Raw genomic sequence first — 17968 nt, 5'->3', positions numbered from 1 at the left:
CCTAATAGCCACCAAACTGCTATTGCAGGCCACCATAGGCACAAAAAACATATCAATGAACCCAAAAGAGGCACCAAATTGCTATTGCAGGCTAGGGATAGATCAAGAAAGTCTATCGAAAGGTTGAAAACCTTATTATATAGTATAAACAATGCGTAGAAAATCGCAGCATGTGTAAACGGGAACAATCCTCATCACAACATGCAATTAAGGGATCATGAATTAGAAAAAAAAAAAAAAAAGGAACCCTCAAAGGGGAGACCTCCTAACGAAGCTCTTACTAGGTTATTAAGTCTTCAAGATTTAAGGTGTTGATAAGGGAAGAAGAGAAAAAAGGATATAAGAGAAGATTCAAGCCTCCAATAATCGAAGAAGAACAAAAAACCCCAATGACAGGTCAATGGGTCCACTAAGAGGTTCTGATACCAAGAAGAATTGTGAAGAGTAATTGTCAAGTCTCATAATGAGAGATTGGCAGATATTTATAATAACTAATGTGTGAATGGACATAAATTCCCTTACATAGAAATAAATAGAAAACTCATAATAAAACTATATTATTTCCAATACAAAGATGCAGATTAAATTAGAATCAAACTTTTCCAAAAAACAAAGAAATATATGAGAAGGCATGGGAAGTACAAGAAAACAGCATTACCTTGTAGACAAAGTTGTAGATCCATTGTCCTTGGGATTATGATTCTTTGACTAATCAGCAAAAAGAATGTTGCTATTTTAATACACATGAAATAATGCAATCAAACAAGTAGAAGCCAAGACAAATAGATACGTCATTATCATTAAAGACTAGTCCCAAATATCCATGGTTGGCTAAACGAATCATTTTCCTCATATCCGCACATTAGAGAATTAGTAACCAAATTAACTCGGAGCTATGTATGGAACCTTTGAAAACAATTTTCTATCTTTAAAAAAAAATTCAAATGATTATCATACAATTTGATTCTAAGGTTATATTTGTAGGAACAAAATTCGTAGTTTCCATAGAGGGCCTTTGTAAGAAATCTATCTTACCTCCAAAACACAAATTTGGGCAATGTTGTCACGAAGTCCAAGCTTGTTAAATTCGATGCACTCTTCATGTAGCAACTTGAATCTGATATAAGAAATATTGAAGCCATTTTAATCACTCACTAGTATGAATAAAATGCAATATTCTGGTAGATAATCAGAATGCACATACATAGGTTGAAATTTAACCTATCTCACAAGGGCATGCATACGTGTGTCAGAGTCTAATACTGGCATGAAGTGCCACAAACTCCATATATCAACATGTTTGTAGTTCAGATATTGAGGGATCTGCTTTGTATATAACTTTAGTTCATGTTAAGTAGACACATCGATATACATTGTGTTATGTGGATAAAGTGGAGAAGAATATTGAAGTATAGAGTATCACGTGATTGATGTGTAGTGATCATACTAAAGGAAAAAATTTTATGATAAGTGAAATTTTACTAAAAAGATGAGAGGTGGAAGCCATGATAGGCACCCAACAAAAATAGAAAAGAGAGCAAACAAAAAAAAATTAATAATGAACAAACAGAAACTGATGCCTTTTCCTCCACCCATCTAGTTGAGAAATTGAGGGATACGAGACAAGGATAGAAGAGTTGAAGAGATGGTCATTTCAATTGATTGAACTGATGATTCTTGTGTAGATCTGTCCTATTGATCGAAATTAGTAATGAGTAAACGGGGTCAGTTGGGTCGTTGCGATTACGGAGAAGGGTAACACTGAAGCTGGTTGTTTTAGGTGTGGAGACAAAAGTCATTATGCATTCCAATGTCCTTCCAAGAATCTACATGTGGGAGTTGAGGAAGACAAAGAAGAACTAGTTATAGATGCAGAGCGGACGACCCTTTCGACGACTAAATATACTAAGTCAGAAGAAAATGAAGAGGGAGATAGCTCCTACGTTTGTGTCGTTCGACGCAACCTTGCAGCCCCCCAAAAGAAGAAATCAAGGAAGATTGGCTTCATATGGCTATTTTTCACAATCTAGTTAAGATTGGTGAGAAGTATTCTAAGCTTGTTATTGATAGAGGGAGCAACATGAACGTGGTTTCACAATCTACAGTTGAAAGACTTCAACTCACGATCCAGCGTCACCCTCAACCTTATAGGATTGAATCGGTAGAGAAGTTGTCAATACCGGTAACTCAAAGAGCACTAATTACAATTTCTTACGGTGCTAATATTGACTCTATTTGGTGTGACGTTGTGCCCATGAATGTTATTCTTGGTCACCCATGGCTTTATGCCAAATATGTGTATCATTGTGGCAAAGAAAATACTTATTACTTTCTGTTTAATGGGAAACGAGTTATTATAAAGCCCATGTCAACTGAGAAGCTTAAAATTCATAGCTAGAGTCTAAAAAGGCCAACTGAATTGAAGAGGAAAGCTCTCCATTTGCTTACTAAGAAGCAATTTGAGGCCAAAAGCAAGCAATTTGTATCCAAAGAAGTAAAGAACGGGTTGTTGCCCCACTTCTAGATATACCTCCAGAGGTCACCCAATTGTTGATGGACTTCTCTCATGTTTCCCCAAAGGAGTTACCAAATGAGCTGCCTCCTATGCGAGATGTTCAACATGCTATTGATCTTATTCAAGGTTCTCAATCACCGAACTTACCAGCTTATCGTATGAACCCAACAGAGCATGCCGAATTGAAGCGTCTGGTTGATGAACTACTTAAAAAAGATTCATCAAGGAAAGCATGAGTCATTGCTTAGTGCATGCTCTACTAACCCCAAAGAAGGATGAAAGTTGTTGACAGTAGGGCCATCAGCAAGATCACAATGAAGTATCGTTTTCCAATTCCAAGATTGAATGACATGCTTGATATGATGGCATGTTCTTCTATTTTCTCCAAGATTGATCTTAGAAGCAGTTACCATCAGGTTTGTGTCAGACCAACAATTATATGTCAAAATGGGCCCCACATCACAAATCATGATCAAGCTTCTTGTCTGAAAATCAGACACCATTATGGATGATCCGAGTCCTACGAGCATTGTATGAGAAGAAATTGAGAGTTGAAAAGTTCAAGATTCAAAGAATTGGTCGAAGACATCAAGGAAATCAAAGATTGATCAATGAAGAAGTAAAACCGCTATAAAAATCACTATGAGGAATGAAGGTCCAATCCAAATCGTTATCACCATATAGCGATTTCAGCCCTCAAGATTCGTTTAAATATTGTAATTTCCCACGTTTTTTTTAGAACTTACTCCCTTTGTACACAACCATTTTTGGATATTGCTTAACATTTATGTTTTTACCATTTTAGGAAAGACTTAACCCGTAAGTCCCCCCCCCCTATGATTTCTACAAATAGAGGGGAGGAGCTCTTGTTTAAGAGATTGGAAAATTAACAATCAAAAATTAGATTTGAAATCTTAAGAGAGAGAGAGAGAGAGAAAGAGTGAAATTTCCGTCTAAAGTCGAAATTCATTGTCACTTCAAAGCAATTCAATCAAAAAGAAAAACAATGAGAGAAAACTCAATCAAATTCGCAAGGATTTATGTTAATTTGAAAGGAGGTGAGATCAAATCTGTGTCAGAATTTTCATTATTTCTATTTCTGTCATTAATCTTTGGTTTTCATCGATGATTTATAATTTTCACCATTAAAATCTAAGTTTAACCACGCCATAATGGATCATTGACCTTTGGAGAAAGGGGATGGATTTTGGTAAATCTAACCACAAAATCAATTTTTACCGATGAAAACTATCTTTTAATCAATAAATTTGATTTCTTATCTTTTAATTTTGATTCTATCCTTTAAGTGTAATTTTATTTATCAAGAAAATTCTTTAATTGAATTTAAAATTTTATTTTGAATTTAATGGAGATATAATTTTAGTCTTAATCTGAATCTCTTGGAAATTCAAAAGAACTTGAGAACCGAAAATGGAACTAATCACCTTGCTATATTGCCGGATTGGATCACGGATCCTTCCCCTTTTAGTGGGGACGAGATCAACCAAGAACTCATCACTGCCCCCTAATTCAAATCCAACGACCTAAATAATTTTCTAGATCCAATTCAATGAATTACATGTATTTCTGATCTAACTACTCCCAATTAACCAATCAGTCCACCCATTCTCACCATCAATATCTCTGAAATCGTCATCGTATCATCAGCACCTCATCTTTCCCACGGAGGTGGGAACACTAGAGGACAAATAGAAGACAACTTTCAAGACTAAGGATGGTCTATATGAGTGGCTTGTCATGCCTTTTGGCCTCACTAATACCCCTAGTACTTTAATGCAAGTGATGACTTAGGTAGTTCGACCTTTTATTGGGAAATTCCTTGTTATTTTGATGATATACTTATATATAGTCAATCCCCTGATGTGCCCATATCCCACCTTCGCCAAGTTATGAGAGTTCTACATCATGAAAAACTCTTCATCAACTTGAAGAAGTGTGCTTTCATGACGCCTAGTGTTATATTTCTTGGATTTGTTGTATCAACCAAGAGCGTAGAAATTGTTCCTAAAAGGTAAAAGCTATTCAAGAATGGCCAATTCCTACTAAACTTCATGAAGTATGTAGTTTTCATGGCCTAGCTAATTTCTACGAGAGGTTCAAATTTCAACAGTATCATAGCTCCTATTACTGATTCAATGAGGAAAGGACAGTTTAATTGGTCAGGGGCAGCAACTAGAGCTGTCAAGCTTATTAAAACATAGATGACAGAAACACCAGTTTTGCAGTTACCAGACTACTCCAAGGTTTTTGAAGTAACTTGTGATGCTTCTAATGCCAAGATTGGAGGTGTACTTATGCAAGATGGTCATCTTATTGCTTACTACAGTGAAAAGTTAAATGAGGTAAAACAGAAGTTCTCCACTTATGATAAAGAACTCCACGTAGTTGTCCAGGTCCTTTGACATTGGAGACAATATTTGGTGTCTAAGGAGTTTGTTTTATATTGAGATCATCAAGCAATTAGATATCCAAATTCATAGAAGCTAAGCTGTTGTCATGGTAAGTGAGTAGCATTCCTTTAGGAATACACTTTCGTTCTCAAGCACAAGGCAGGTGTTGAGAACAAGGCAATAGATGCACTTAGTCGAATTACTTATATTTTGCACTCTATGGCTAAGGTAATTGGGTTCAATATGTTGAAGCAAGATTATCCTTCTTCCAGATACTTCTCTAAGAGATCATGTAGTCTAGGAGTTACATGCAGGTGGTGCAGCAGGGCCTAGCCTTAAGGTAGATGTCACCAGGATCATCAAGCAATGCCGTATAAGTCAACTTGCGAAGAGGCAAATCAGAATGCAGAACTCTACACTCCACTACCTATCCCACATGAACCTTGGCAAGATCTCTCCATGGACTTTGTACTTGGTTTGCCAAAGACTGTCAGACGCCAAAATTCTATTTATGTAATAATGGAACGATTTTCTAAGACGGTGCACTTACTTCCATGTAGCAAGACTTTTGATGCTTCACATGTGGCCACTCTTTTCTTCAGAGAGATAGCATAATTACATTGACTTCCATTGACTATAGTATCTGACAGATATGTAAGTTCATAAGCTACGTTTGGAAGACTTTATGGAAGTTGATACCAAGTTGAAATACTTATTCATTCCATTCTCAGAAAAACAGCTAGACTGAGGTGGTTAACAGGAGCTTGGGTGATCTACTAAGATGCTTCGTTAGTAATCTTGTTTCTAGATGCCAAGGTATTAAAAATCGACATATTTCGTACATTTCGGTCGAAATATGTCAATTTCGATAGCCACCGAAATGAAATTTAAATAACAATGATTATTTGTCTATATTTCGATCGAAATTACTATATATTTCGACCGAAATTTCTGCAAGTAATAGATTTCGAAGGAAATAATAAAAACTGAATAGGAAAATGTCAATATTTTGGTGGAAATATTTCAAAATATCGAAATATTTTTCATGAACTGAGACGATAAAAGGGTAAAGAGTTTCAAAAATCATAAATCTATATTTCAGATTTTAAAAACGAATCTTAAAACTGTAAAACTTTTGCAAAGAATCACATTTTTTTAGGAAATAAAAAAATTATGTATCTTAATTTGTGGTTAAGAGAAAGAGAGATTTGCGGAGAAATCGAATTCATCACCCTTAGGAATCACCACCCATTGATCATTGTGATTGTTCCCTTGAAACCAAGGGACAGTGAAGAAGAATAAAGTAAAACTTTGTTGTGCTGGCTATTATGTTGTATAGGAACAAAAGCATAACACATGTAGAGTAAGTATCTGCTATTAAAACATGTGGCTTGCTATTAGACAAGTGTGTTAATTGTCAAAAAAAAGTTCCATGTGTCCATTTTTAACTTTAAGGAAACAGTGGATATTTTTTGACCTCATTTATTAAAATAAAATTCTTAATATTATTAAGAATGTACCCTCCACCTTTTGTTAAATATTTGAGATACTCCCTTGACTTTATTCATTTATAATTGACTAGTATAAAATGACATAAATGTCCTCATCTTCAACTTGTAATAAAAAACCTTTTTATTTTTTTCAACCTTTTGTAAAATTTTATCCAATCTACCTTTCATGTATAATTTTGCAATGACCTGAAAATCTTAATATGTATCTCGAGGAAAGAATTTTAAGTTTTTTACGTTGATTCAAAAGTATGGATCTTAATTTCTAATATTTGAGGAAAATTAACTTCACCAATAGATTCAAAAGGGTTGAGAAACATATTTTAGCCTGTAAGCATGACTTAATCAAAAGTCGATCGAAAAAGTTACTAAATCCTTGAGTTTCGCATTAAGTAATTACGAAATTGGTAAACGACACTTGAGAGATATAATTTGAGGAATCCGATCATACCATTAGATTCGTGTCGAAAAATCATCCGAAATAGAGTATAAGAATGTCCAAATCGGCATTCGAAAAAATCCCGAAATGACGCGTACGTCCCAACTTAAGTTATAAAATATCAGTCCCTAATTAGAAAAATCTGATTTTTCTTATTCTCCTATCCAAACAAAACTAACCATTTTTCCTCGTGATTTGCAACTCAGATCTACGCCAAACGAGAACGATCCAAGCTTTGCCGCAAAAAGGAAAGTTGTTTCTCTCATCGAGGGTTACGCATAGACGCTAGAAACGTCGATTTTCATCTGAGAAAAATCTTTGAGATCGGTCGGAGGTGATCCTTAGACTCCGTTGAACTGTAGAGAATAGCCCGAGGTAGGTTACCTTCCCTTTTACCTTCTAGTCATGCGATAATTCCAGAGAAAATCCATGCGATCTTTGATAGATCGATTGTTTCAGTACATTTATACATATTTGAACGTATTGGATTATGTTTGTATGGTTATCTTTTTAGTTATTTTAGTTCATTTGATTATAAGGTCTGGATCGATTTTAGTCAAGTTTAGACGAAAAATCAGTAATTCGGAAAAAATCCAAATGTTGAGTTTGGTTCCAATTTTTTTTTTTTTTTTTTTGTTTCCATATAATATGTATACCTATTTCCTACCTTTATTTCATTAAAAACATTTAAGTATTACTTTAAGTTCTTTAATAAAATTAAGGTTTTACACCCCCCCCCCACCAATTTCGAGACATTGGGAATGGTTTTAAGATCAAAATCTAATCGTATCAAAATGTGATTTTTGGTTTCAAGAACAAAAGGTAAAATTCGACGTTTTTGCTCGATTTTCAAAACACGATATCTTAAGCGTTCCTTTAAATTAAGTAATAAAAAATTATATGTTGTTTCTCATGTTATCGAAGGCTTTCATGTACAAAAACCCGTTTTCAATTTCAACAACTTTGAAAAATCATTTTTTCAACACTTAGCCAAATTTTCACAGATTTTCAGCTTTTATGTCTTATGATTTTATCTTGTTTCGAAGTCTTTCGGCTCAATCAAAGCCATCGAATGGAATTGGTTGATGCCTTATGAGCTTCGAATTACTTTAAAGGTGAAATTACTTTGATAGATATGTAAACAATTAGATGATAGATTGATCGATTTGATTGATGGATGGATAGAGAGAACGTATGTTCTCGACTGATTGATAGGACAATGCCTCCAGTATTACGTAGTGATCATGCCACGTAAAACGTGATAGATAGATAGATGGATGAGATGGTTGATGGATGGAAATTACAGATGATTGTCAATAAAGCGTATTACCAGACCTTATTTGCATTTTTTATTAAAAGAAATGATATACTATATACAAAATAAACTATTTTGTTTACCAAAAAAGGTTCGTAGAAAACCCATATAAAGAGTGACGCGTTGTTGTATATCCGAAAGTGGCGAGTCAATCTAGGATAGCGCTAGATGTCATATGCTCTTCGGTAGTATGGGATACCTTAGAGCATATTACAGGTTATGAGATCCGAGAATTTCTCCTAATTATTTCTTGGGGAACGTTGTATGTAAAGGCGGTCTCTGTATAGTATAAAGGTAGGTGAGATTCACATGCATTGCCTCTTAATAGACTTCGACGTGAGGGGTCTCCTGGGCTAGTTAGTGATCACTGTTAGTCTGTAGTCATCAAACGGTCGACCTCACCGTTAGTTGAACTCAGAATTGGGTTCTTGGTCAACGACTAGTCTAAGTCGGATAAATAGTCATCCAACTGTGGTATGCTAAACCGGCCACAAAATCAAATTATAACGATGAGATTCCATGTCAGATAGGAAGTTTGCAATAACAAATTGCCATAGCCAAGGCGGTTATATCGACGTGTTCCTCTACTCTCTTATCCACTACACCACCGTGTTCTTATTATGTATCTTTTCTTTATTTTTGTAATGTTGATAAATGTTTTCATTTAAAAGATGCACACGTTACTTTAAATGATAGAAATGATAAATTGAAAACTTTTATAATTGTTTACTGAGTATGATTCGACATTTATCGTATGTTACATTATGAAAATTTTGCATTATTTAATTGTTCTGGTGATTACTCGTGCATATATGACTCGCTGTTAGAATGTTGTTCATCCTACTGAGTAACATTCCCTTGTTACTCACCCTATCCTTCCCCTTACAGATTATTTAGTTATTGAGAAGTCGTTCTTTGAGGAGGTCCTTAAGGAGGATCAGATTGATGTCTTGCTACCGCTGTGTCTTTGAGGATTAGTAGAGGGTCCTAGCGATTTTTGCTTGTAGATAAGGAACAAGGTAGTTTAGAAATTTTTGTATTCGAATGTATTATGAGATTGAGGATTTTGATGATATCAGTGTTTGACGATTGTTCCGCTTACTCCAGACTCTTGTATTGATGTTAGTCAAATGTTTTTCTGCTGCATATATTTTCTTTTCCATAAGTATTATTGCTTGTGAATGTTCTAGCAGGTTGTGTGATTGGTTACCTCACACCTCGAGATTCTGACTGATGAATTATAGGGATTCGTGTTGGGATTTTGAGGTGTGACAAATTTATCATCTTACAAAGTTAGAACAAAAAAATTATTTGATGTTTCTATCATTTTTCACAATATTTCCACAAAATTGTAATTATTCCCACAAAGGTTGAAATATTTACATTTCCAAACTGACCGAAATCGAAATTTAATACCTTGCTAGGTGGGATTTAACCTTATTGCTAAATTTGCTTATAACAATTCAGTCAATAGACCTACAAGTAGAAGTCCATATGAAGTGGTCACAGGCATGTAACCTAGATGATCTATTGACCTCATTCCTTTACCATCAAATTCATGAGTAAACATTGAGGCAAAGGGATTTGCTAGGCACATACATGATGATGTTCATAGGAAGATCACTCTTAGCAACGATGCTTACAAGGCTAAGGCAAATTTGCATCGCCGTTTGGTTAACTTCCAGAAGGTTGACATGGTTATGGTGCGTATTAGGGCTGAAAGATTTCCTAAGGGATCCTACAAAAAACTTCATTCCAAGAGTGCTGGCCCTTTCAAAATTCTTAAAAAGATTAGCTCTAATGCTTATGTTCTAGAACTTTAAGATGACATGGGTATTAGCCCTATCTGCAAGGAACCAATTGAATGTCTTCGCACCTCTCTGACTCGGCATTCAATTCATCTACCTCTCAACAAGCTTGAAGAAAAGCTTATTCTCATTGAGCATTAGTCAACCTCCCTCTAAAAGTCCTCCCACTACGTGTTGCCAAGGTGCCAACCTTCGCTCTGATACCAATTGATGCAGGACCGACTATGAAATTGGTTAATCTGATTTATTTAGCAACAAATCAACCAACAACAAATCTCTCACCAATAATAGAGAAAGGGAAAATAGAGAACAAAAAAAAAAGGATTGGAATCATTTTAAAGTTCCTAGAAATCACCTCTAGGGTTGGGGAATTACTCAACAAGGCTGCTTAAGCAGCCAAAAATCAGAATTTTTTCATTAGCCTCCAAAAAGAGAACAAAAAAGATTATTTATAAGGACTTGTAGCTAGGGTGTCCATACTTGAAGGGGCAAAATTACATATTTGCCCATGACCTGTTATTTGCCCATGACCTCTAAAATGATCGAAAACAATAGAAAAACCCATAACTCTCTAATAACTTGACCAAATGCCTTGAAACTTTAAAAGAACATAAAATAAGACTCAAAAAACATAAAATAGTTGTTGAACCCTCACAACTAAAATGTTAAAGAGACTAAAATACCCTTGGCTACTATAAATAAGAAAAAAAAACTCATAAAAACTTAATAAACATCACAAGACCCATCTTTATGCCACATCAATGCTTATTTATTAATCTTCTTCCTCTTATAATAGGTCTTTCAACGTTCTTTAGGATTTCCTATCAGATAATCTTGCAATTTTTATAACCATATTTGGCATAACTGTGAAAATTGGATGTTCTCTTATAAGTCATGAACATGTGTATACCATAAACATTAAACAAAAATTGTCTCACAATCATATTCATATCATAACAAGTATAGGAATTTTTCTATGCATATGTCACATCAAGAGTAAGGAGTTTCCTATGCATCAAGTGTATGGTATAACCGAATACAAACATAAACTCGCATAGTTAGACAAAGATAAATGCAAAATAGAACAAGTATTCAATTTGAAAGTAAAATCAGTACAATTAAAGAAAGGGCAGACAAGTGTTGAGAGGAAAAGTACTTTTACCTTGTCGTTCGCCAAAAAATTGCACATCCATCAATTGGAATGCCAGATCGCATCTACAAATTTGCAAAGAATATATTTATTAATAATTCAATTATATTCATTCAACAAATTACATTTTAAAAGTTACATTACACTAAATTTGGTAATTAACAAAATGATCAAAAACCCTTAATAGGGACATTATTAGTTGTCCATAATTTAAAAGCTCAAATCAAGAAATTGGGGAAAAAATGAAGAATGGATAATGATATAGCAATGTTCAAGGGGGTCTTCTTGAAGATTTTTTATTTAAATGGGCGTTCCTTTATCAATTCTAAGGAAGTATTGAGGTTGGATTTGTTTTTTTTGTTACTTTTCTCCTTGCTCTCTTCTTTGTTTATAGCAGGTGTTTCTACCTCCTCTTCTTGTTCATCTATTGTTTTTGTAATGACCTGTAAATTCAATTTGTATCTCGAGGAAAAGTTTGAAGTTATGACTTTGTAAATTTTGAGTTTATATTGTGGTTTAGAAGTATGGATTTTGATTTACAATTTTTGAAAAATCGGACATCATCAATAGATTCAAAAGCGTCAAAAAACATATTTTAGCCTCTAAGCACGCCTTAATTAGAGGTCAAACAAAAAAGTTGTCAAATCATTGAATTTCGTGTCAACTTTATACCCAAAAAGGGAAAGTATTGTTAGAACTAGAATTTTTAAAATCCGATCACACCATTAGATTCGTTGCAAAAAATTAATAAAGAATAGTATAAGTTTGAGAAATTTCGAGTACTGAATGCCGAGTTATCATCAAAACAAAACAAATACAAAAAATGACATTTTTACCCCTATTACTCTATATACTAAACTAAAGTGAAATTCCAGAATTTTATCTCTTACATTCTTTTTCTCTTCTAAAGATAAACCCTAAAGAAACCCTTGCCTCCTTCCACCTTCCATCAAGGTTTTCATCTATGTAGAGATATCGTTGGGCTTCAATGTAGAAGAAGAAATTGATCGGCTCGTCGCAAGCTTTGAGGGGAACCAACGAAGGAAACCTGTCGATAAAATTGGGTGGTGAAACCTTAAAGCTTCAAACCCAGATCTATAACCGTGGAGCGAGATTCGTGGATCGATAAAGAAGAGTAAAGGCCTCACCTTCTCGGGAGCTTCAAGTTGATTCAAAGATATCACGTTTTGCCAAAGGAAAATTTAGAGAAGAGACGGTGATCATCACTTTGAGCAAGAATTGGAATCGATCTTTCGTAGAAAACGCAATTAGGTAGGATCTCCTCCCTTTTATCTTCTAGTTATACAAATTTTCTACAGAAATCCATCTTTGATCCATGATAATAATTATGTTTTCGAATTAGGTAAATTTCCCTTAAAGTTCATGCATGATTTGATGATTAATTACTTTAAATTCGTAGATCTCGTTTTGAAATCCGTAAGTCAAGTGTTAGATGATAGAAATCAAGTAGATCCATTAATTTTATAAAGCAATTATGGATTTAGAAGTTTTGGATGAATTTGGGACAAAATCGGACCAAATTTTGAAGAAAAACCATTGTGGATTGGCATTTGTCGGTGTCACCGACAGATATTCCTTTTGCCATAAAAAAAATATATGTTATATCGATGACACCGACTCCTACCGACAAGAATTATACAATGGTACCGAACTTGCCACCGATAGCATTGCTTCAACAATGAATTTTTTTCCCACAGCTTCAAATTTTCAACATACATTATTTTCATTAAAAACATTTAAGTAAATGACATGTTTAAAAACATTTTCGGCATACCTTCTTTAATGAAATTAAGAGATTATCCCCATTTGGAAATAATGGGGATAGTTTAAAAATCCAAATTTCAACGTATCAAAATCTAATTTGTAGTTCCGAAAACAAAACGAAAATTACGACATTTTTGCCAGATTTTCAAATCCTATTTTTTCTCTCATCACTTTGAATTAAGCTCTAAAAATTATATGATGTCTAATCTCGTGGTTAAGGCTTTTATTTCCAAAAGCCCGTATTACGTTTAGAGAATTTTGAAAAATCATTTTTTTCCAACACTTATACAATTTTCACAGCTTTTACTATTTATGGTTTTATCGCGATTTCCGAATCTTTTCTACTCAACCAAGCCCATCACATAGGATTGGTTAATTCTTTTGAAATCACAAATGTTTTGTAGAAAATATATACTTTGATAAATACTTAAAAAGATGGATAATCGATCAATTGTTTGATGAATGAATAGAGAGAATTTATGTTCTCGATTGACTGATAGGACAATGGCTCCAGATTTATGTAGTGGCTATACCACATTATGCATGATAGATAGATAGATAGATAGATAGATAGATAGATGGATGGATATCTCACGTTCCCACGACCACGTGAGATATGATTGATGGACGAACAGCTTGACAGATGGATGTAACTGGAGGACTCTACCATAACTTTATTTGTATTTTGGATAAAAAGAAATTATATATAAATATATTCAAATAAAACTATTTTTGTTTACCAGAAAAGGGTCGTAGAAAACCTATAAAAAGTGATTCGTTGTTATATATCCAGAAGAGGCGGGTCACTCTAAGATAACACATGATGTCTCATCCTCTTTGGTAGTATGGGATAGCTTAGAGAGTAAAATAACTCGTGAGAACCAAGAATTTCTCCTCTTCTTCCCTAGGGAACAACTATGTGTGTAAAGGTGGTCTTTGTATAGAGCAGAGATAGTCAGGATTTACATGTATTGTCTCTTGATAAGCTTAGACGCAGGGAGTTCGCCCCTAAGCTAGTTAGTGATTACTAAGAGTCTGTAGTCGTCCAATGAATGACCAACGTAGTTGGTTCAAGTATTTGAACCTTATTCAATGACCAATTCTGAACCGAATAAATGGTCACCCAATTGTGCTAATAGCAACCGGCCACAAAATCATATGCAAACGATGGGATTCCACATCACGAGGAGTTTGGCATATCAATTATCCATGCCGAGGCTGTCGTATCAGTGTGTTCCTCATCCCTCTTATCAATTACACTGTTGTATTTATATTGTATCTTTTATTTGTATATTGATAGATGGATGTTTAAAATTTGAAAGCATGTTAGAACTGATAACAATACATTTGATAGAACTGGAAGATTGATGATTATATAAATAGCTCTACGATTTCTTTAGTCCTTATTCGAATGTTATGTTTTTTTTATCAATTTATTCGAATGTTATGTTATATCAAAACCTGCATGATTTAAATTGCAGTATGTTTATACGTCACATGTTGCAACTAGTTGTTAGAACAGTAGATATCTTGGCTGAGTAGCTCTCGATACTCACCCTACTATTCACATTTTCAGATCATACGACTTTAAAGGAGGAGATTTACGAGAAGTCACCAAAGTAGTATGTGAATGAGCAATTGCCTCCGTCAGTTTGAGAGTCTTAGAGTGAATAGTCGTTTCCTTTTTGTGTTTCAATTTGATACACCTATGTCAAGGCACTATGTGCCATTTTATTTCAATATTTCTTATTAGCTATTTTTATATGTCAGTCTAGTCATAAGTTTATAATGACTCCAAATTGAGGATTATGGATTATTAATTGATTGTTAACTTTCGCAAACTATTATTTATTGATTTTAGTTATTATTCAGCTGCGTTATAACTGTTAAACAAGATTTATTTTGTTATTATTATAAGTTATCATCAGATGGGATGGTTAATCATACCTCGAGATTCTAACACTTATTCATGGGGATTCGTGTTGGGATTTTGGGACATGACAATTTTCATCAGTAAAATTTTATCTATAAAAAAATCATGGAGACTTGCTTTCCTAAAAAATTAGAGCCCCGTCTCATGTTTCTTAGAATTTGCTAAATTCTCAATTTCTTGCAACAAAAAGGGAGACTTAAAGATGCTAGCAAGTAACATCTTATGTGTGTAACGCTCTACCTTACTTCTCAAGCTACCCATATGAATTCCTATTGAAGTATATATTTGGAAAGGTGAGTGCAAGGCATACAATTTCAAAGCGAGCTCTTCATTCATTGGATAGAGAAGATTGTCGAGATTTAGTTATCAACTACCGAACTTATTCCAATTCCAACAACTCAAATTCAGATCATGGTAATCTCCTAAATATTTCTTATCAATAGACACTCGTTATCAATCACTACACCTGCTCAAGATTTTTATGTGTTGTCTTTTAAAAAATTTGTTATTATCTCATCTCCTTTGCTTAATTTGTGCAATAGTTACAATGGGCTTGGCTCAGCCAATGTCAGTCCCAAAATCCTTTTCAATGCTATCAGCACTAACAACCCTTCAAGAACAATATGCAAGATTCTCTACAGTAACCCAATTTGTTGAAGATAGAAGAATTAGAGTAAAGTAATTGTCTAAGTCTTTTTGTTAGAGCTTGACATGAATTTATATTAGTAAAAGAGTAAAAAGACAAATTGCCCTTACAAATCAGAAATAAATAAATGCTGAATAAAACACTATATCTAAATAACAACTAGAGCAAAAATAACTAAATTATTTTCATTACTCCCCTTCAAGCTAGGGCAAATATATCACATAAACCCAGTTTGACAAGATAAGAGTTAGTGATAGACGGCCCAACAAACTTCGTAAGCATGTCGGTAAACTGATATGAAGAAGGTACGAAGATTGTCTGAAGATCACCAAATCGAACTTTCTTCTTGAGAAAGTAAATATCAACCTCAATATGCTTAGTTCTTTCGTGAAGGACTGAGTCAGAAGCCAACATAATAGCAGACTTGTTGTCAAAAAAACAAAATAAAAGAACGTAAAACAGGAAATCCCAACTTTGCCAATAAAGAACGAAGCCAAGTTAGCTCACATGTGGCAAGAGCCATAGCACGATACTCAACTTCAGCAGAAGAGCGAGAAATCACATTTCGTTTCTTACTTGTCCACGAGATAAGATTATTACCATAAAAAGTCCAAAAACCAAAGGTAGATCTCCTATTTGTGAGAGAACCAGCATTTGTAAAACAAGACAAATGAAGCCGAATGGTGCAAGAATAGAAAAGCCCAAGAGCAGGACACAACTTCAGATAGCAAAGGATACGATAACCGACATCAAGGTAAGAAGAACGCAGAATATGCATGAACTGAGTGACCATACTAACCGCAAAGGACAAGTCTGATCTAATATTAGTCAGATAAATCAAACAACCTACAAGTCTCTGATAAGAAGAATGATCTGATAAAAGATCACCAGAATCAGCATTAAGACGATAATTCTGATCCATAGGTGAGGAAGCAAGATCACAACCAAGCATCCCAGGTCCTGAAAAAAATCTAATGTGTATTTACGCTAAGATAACGAAAAGTACTTAAATGGACCCAAATCCTTAACCTCAAAAACATGACCCAATAGCACCTTAACTTTATCAATCCACTGTGCATATAATGTCATGCACTATCCCTAATCACAATAATGTCATGCACATAGACCAAAACAATGGTGCAACGACCATCTACTCCTCGACGAACAAAGCAAGTATGATATGAATGACATCTAGAAATCCATAGATAAAAGAACCTCAAAAAACCGTTGAAATCAAGCTCACGGGGACTTACTTCAAGCCATATAGAGATTTAAAAAGACGGCATACCTTCTCAGAATACTCCCCCTAGAGACAAAATCTTGGAGAAGGGTTCCTATAAATAACCTCAATCAAATCACCATTCAGAAAGGCATTTTTCACATTGAAAGCGCCCTCGATCCGCGGGGTGCGCGGATCCGCTTTTGACCCTTGAGGTTTGGGAGTCGCCACCTAGTTATTACGGTCTAGGAACCAAATTGACCCTACAATGGATAAAAAGAACTAATCTACTATAGAAATCTGAATCCGGGGATCATGTTACAGGGTTGGAAGGTGTTAGGCACCAACCCCGCCCGGCCAATGCCGGTCTCTACTTATCCCAAATAGATCTACATTGCTAATGATAAACCTAGATAAAAAAAATAAAAAAAATAAAATTTTACCTTTGATCTGCAAAAGTGTTATTCCCTCAGATCTGGTTAGAATGGCTCCTTGTACCGTATTCCTTACTTCGTTCTATCTCCGGATCTGATTCCTGATCTCCGAGGTAAGGTATCTCCTTCTTGGATCTGAGTGTTTCAAATTTGTTATGGATTTTTGGGATGTTTTTGAGAGGTTTTTGGGTGTTTTTGAGGCTAAAATCGGAGTAGGGGTGTTAGGGAAGGAGTTGGGACTCCAAAATTAGGGTTTTGGGGAGGCTATGAAGGCTTCTTTACCTACTTTTCCTAGGGTTTTTTCTTTGATACGAAAATAGGGTGTGGAGGCTCCTATTTATAAAGTTTTTAGAAGCATTAGGGTTTGATTAGGGTTTCTTTTAGGGTTTCAATTAGGGTTTTGACTTAGTCTTTAGGGTTTTAGGGTTTTAGGGTTTTGACTTTAGTCTTATGAGATTGACTTGATTAGTTTTAGATTAGGGTTTGGATTTAGGGTTTTGACCTTAGTCTTATGAGATTGACTTGATTAGTTTAGATTAGGGTTTTAATTTAGGGTTTTGACTTTAGTCTTATGAGATTGACTTCAATTTTGACTTCAGTCTTGCTTGATTGACTTTAATTTTGATTTCAGTCTCACTTGATTGACCTTGACTTCAGTCTTGCTTGATTTACTTTTATTTTGACTTTGGTCTTATTTGATTGACTTTAATATCTTGACTTTAGTCTTGCTTGATTGATTTTAAATTTTTGGAGAACCCCTTTCTATTATATCTTTAATTCTTTGGACCCCCAAATGGAGGGGTCC

General features: G+C 34.6%; 1 protein-coding gene across 3 annotated transcripts in view; it reads right to left on the bottom strand.

Moving 5' to 3' along the window:
• Positions 1 to 17968, bottom strand: part of LOC147388910 (DNAse I-like superfamily protein) — a 59106-nt gene that overhangs the window by 17084 nt on the left and 24054 nt on the right. For all 3 annotated transcript variants that reach the window (XM_086417585.1, XM_086417584.1, XM_086417586.1), the window contains 3 exons: positions 11159 to 11211; positions 1036 to 1117; positions 659 to 708 (listed from right to left, as the gene is read on the bottom strand). In XM_086417585.1, the coding sequence (XP_086273711.1) occupies positions 659 to 708; positions 1036 to 1117; positions 11159 to 11211 (185 nt within the window). The remainder of the gene's footprint in view (positions 1 to 658; positions 709 to 1035; positions 1118 to 11158; positions 11212 to 17968) is intronic.

Source organism: Akebia trifoliata, chromosome 12 (assembly GCF_017979445.1).
Source record: "Akebia trifoliata isolate Shusen 1 chromosome 12, ASM1797944v1, whole genome shotgun sequence".
Taxonomy (NCBI): Eukaryota; Viridiplantae; Streptophyta; class Magnoliopsida; order Ranunculales; family Lardizabalaceae; genus Akebia; species Akebia trifoliata.
This window is presented reverse-complemented; position numbering and strand designations above follow the sequence as displayed.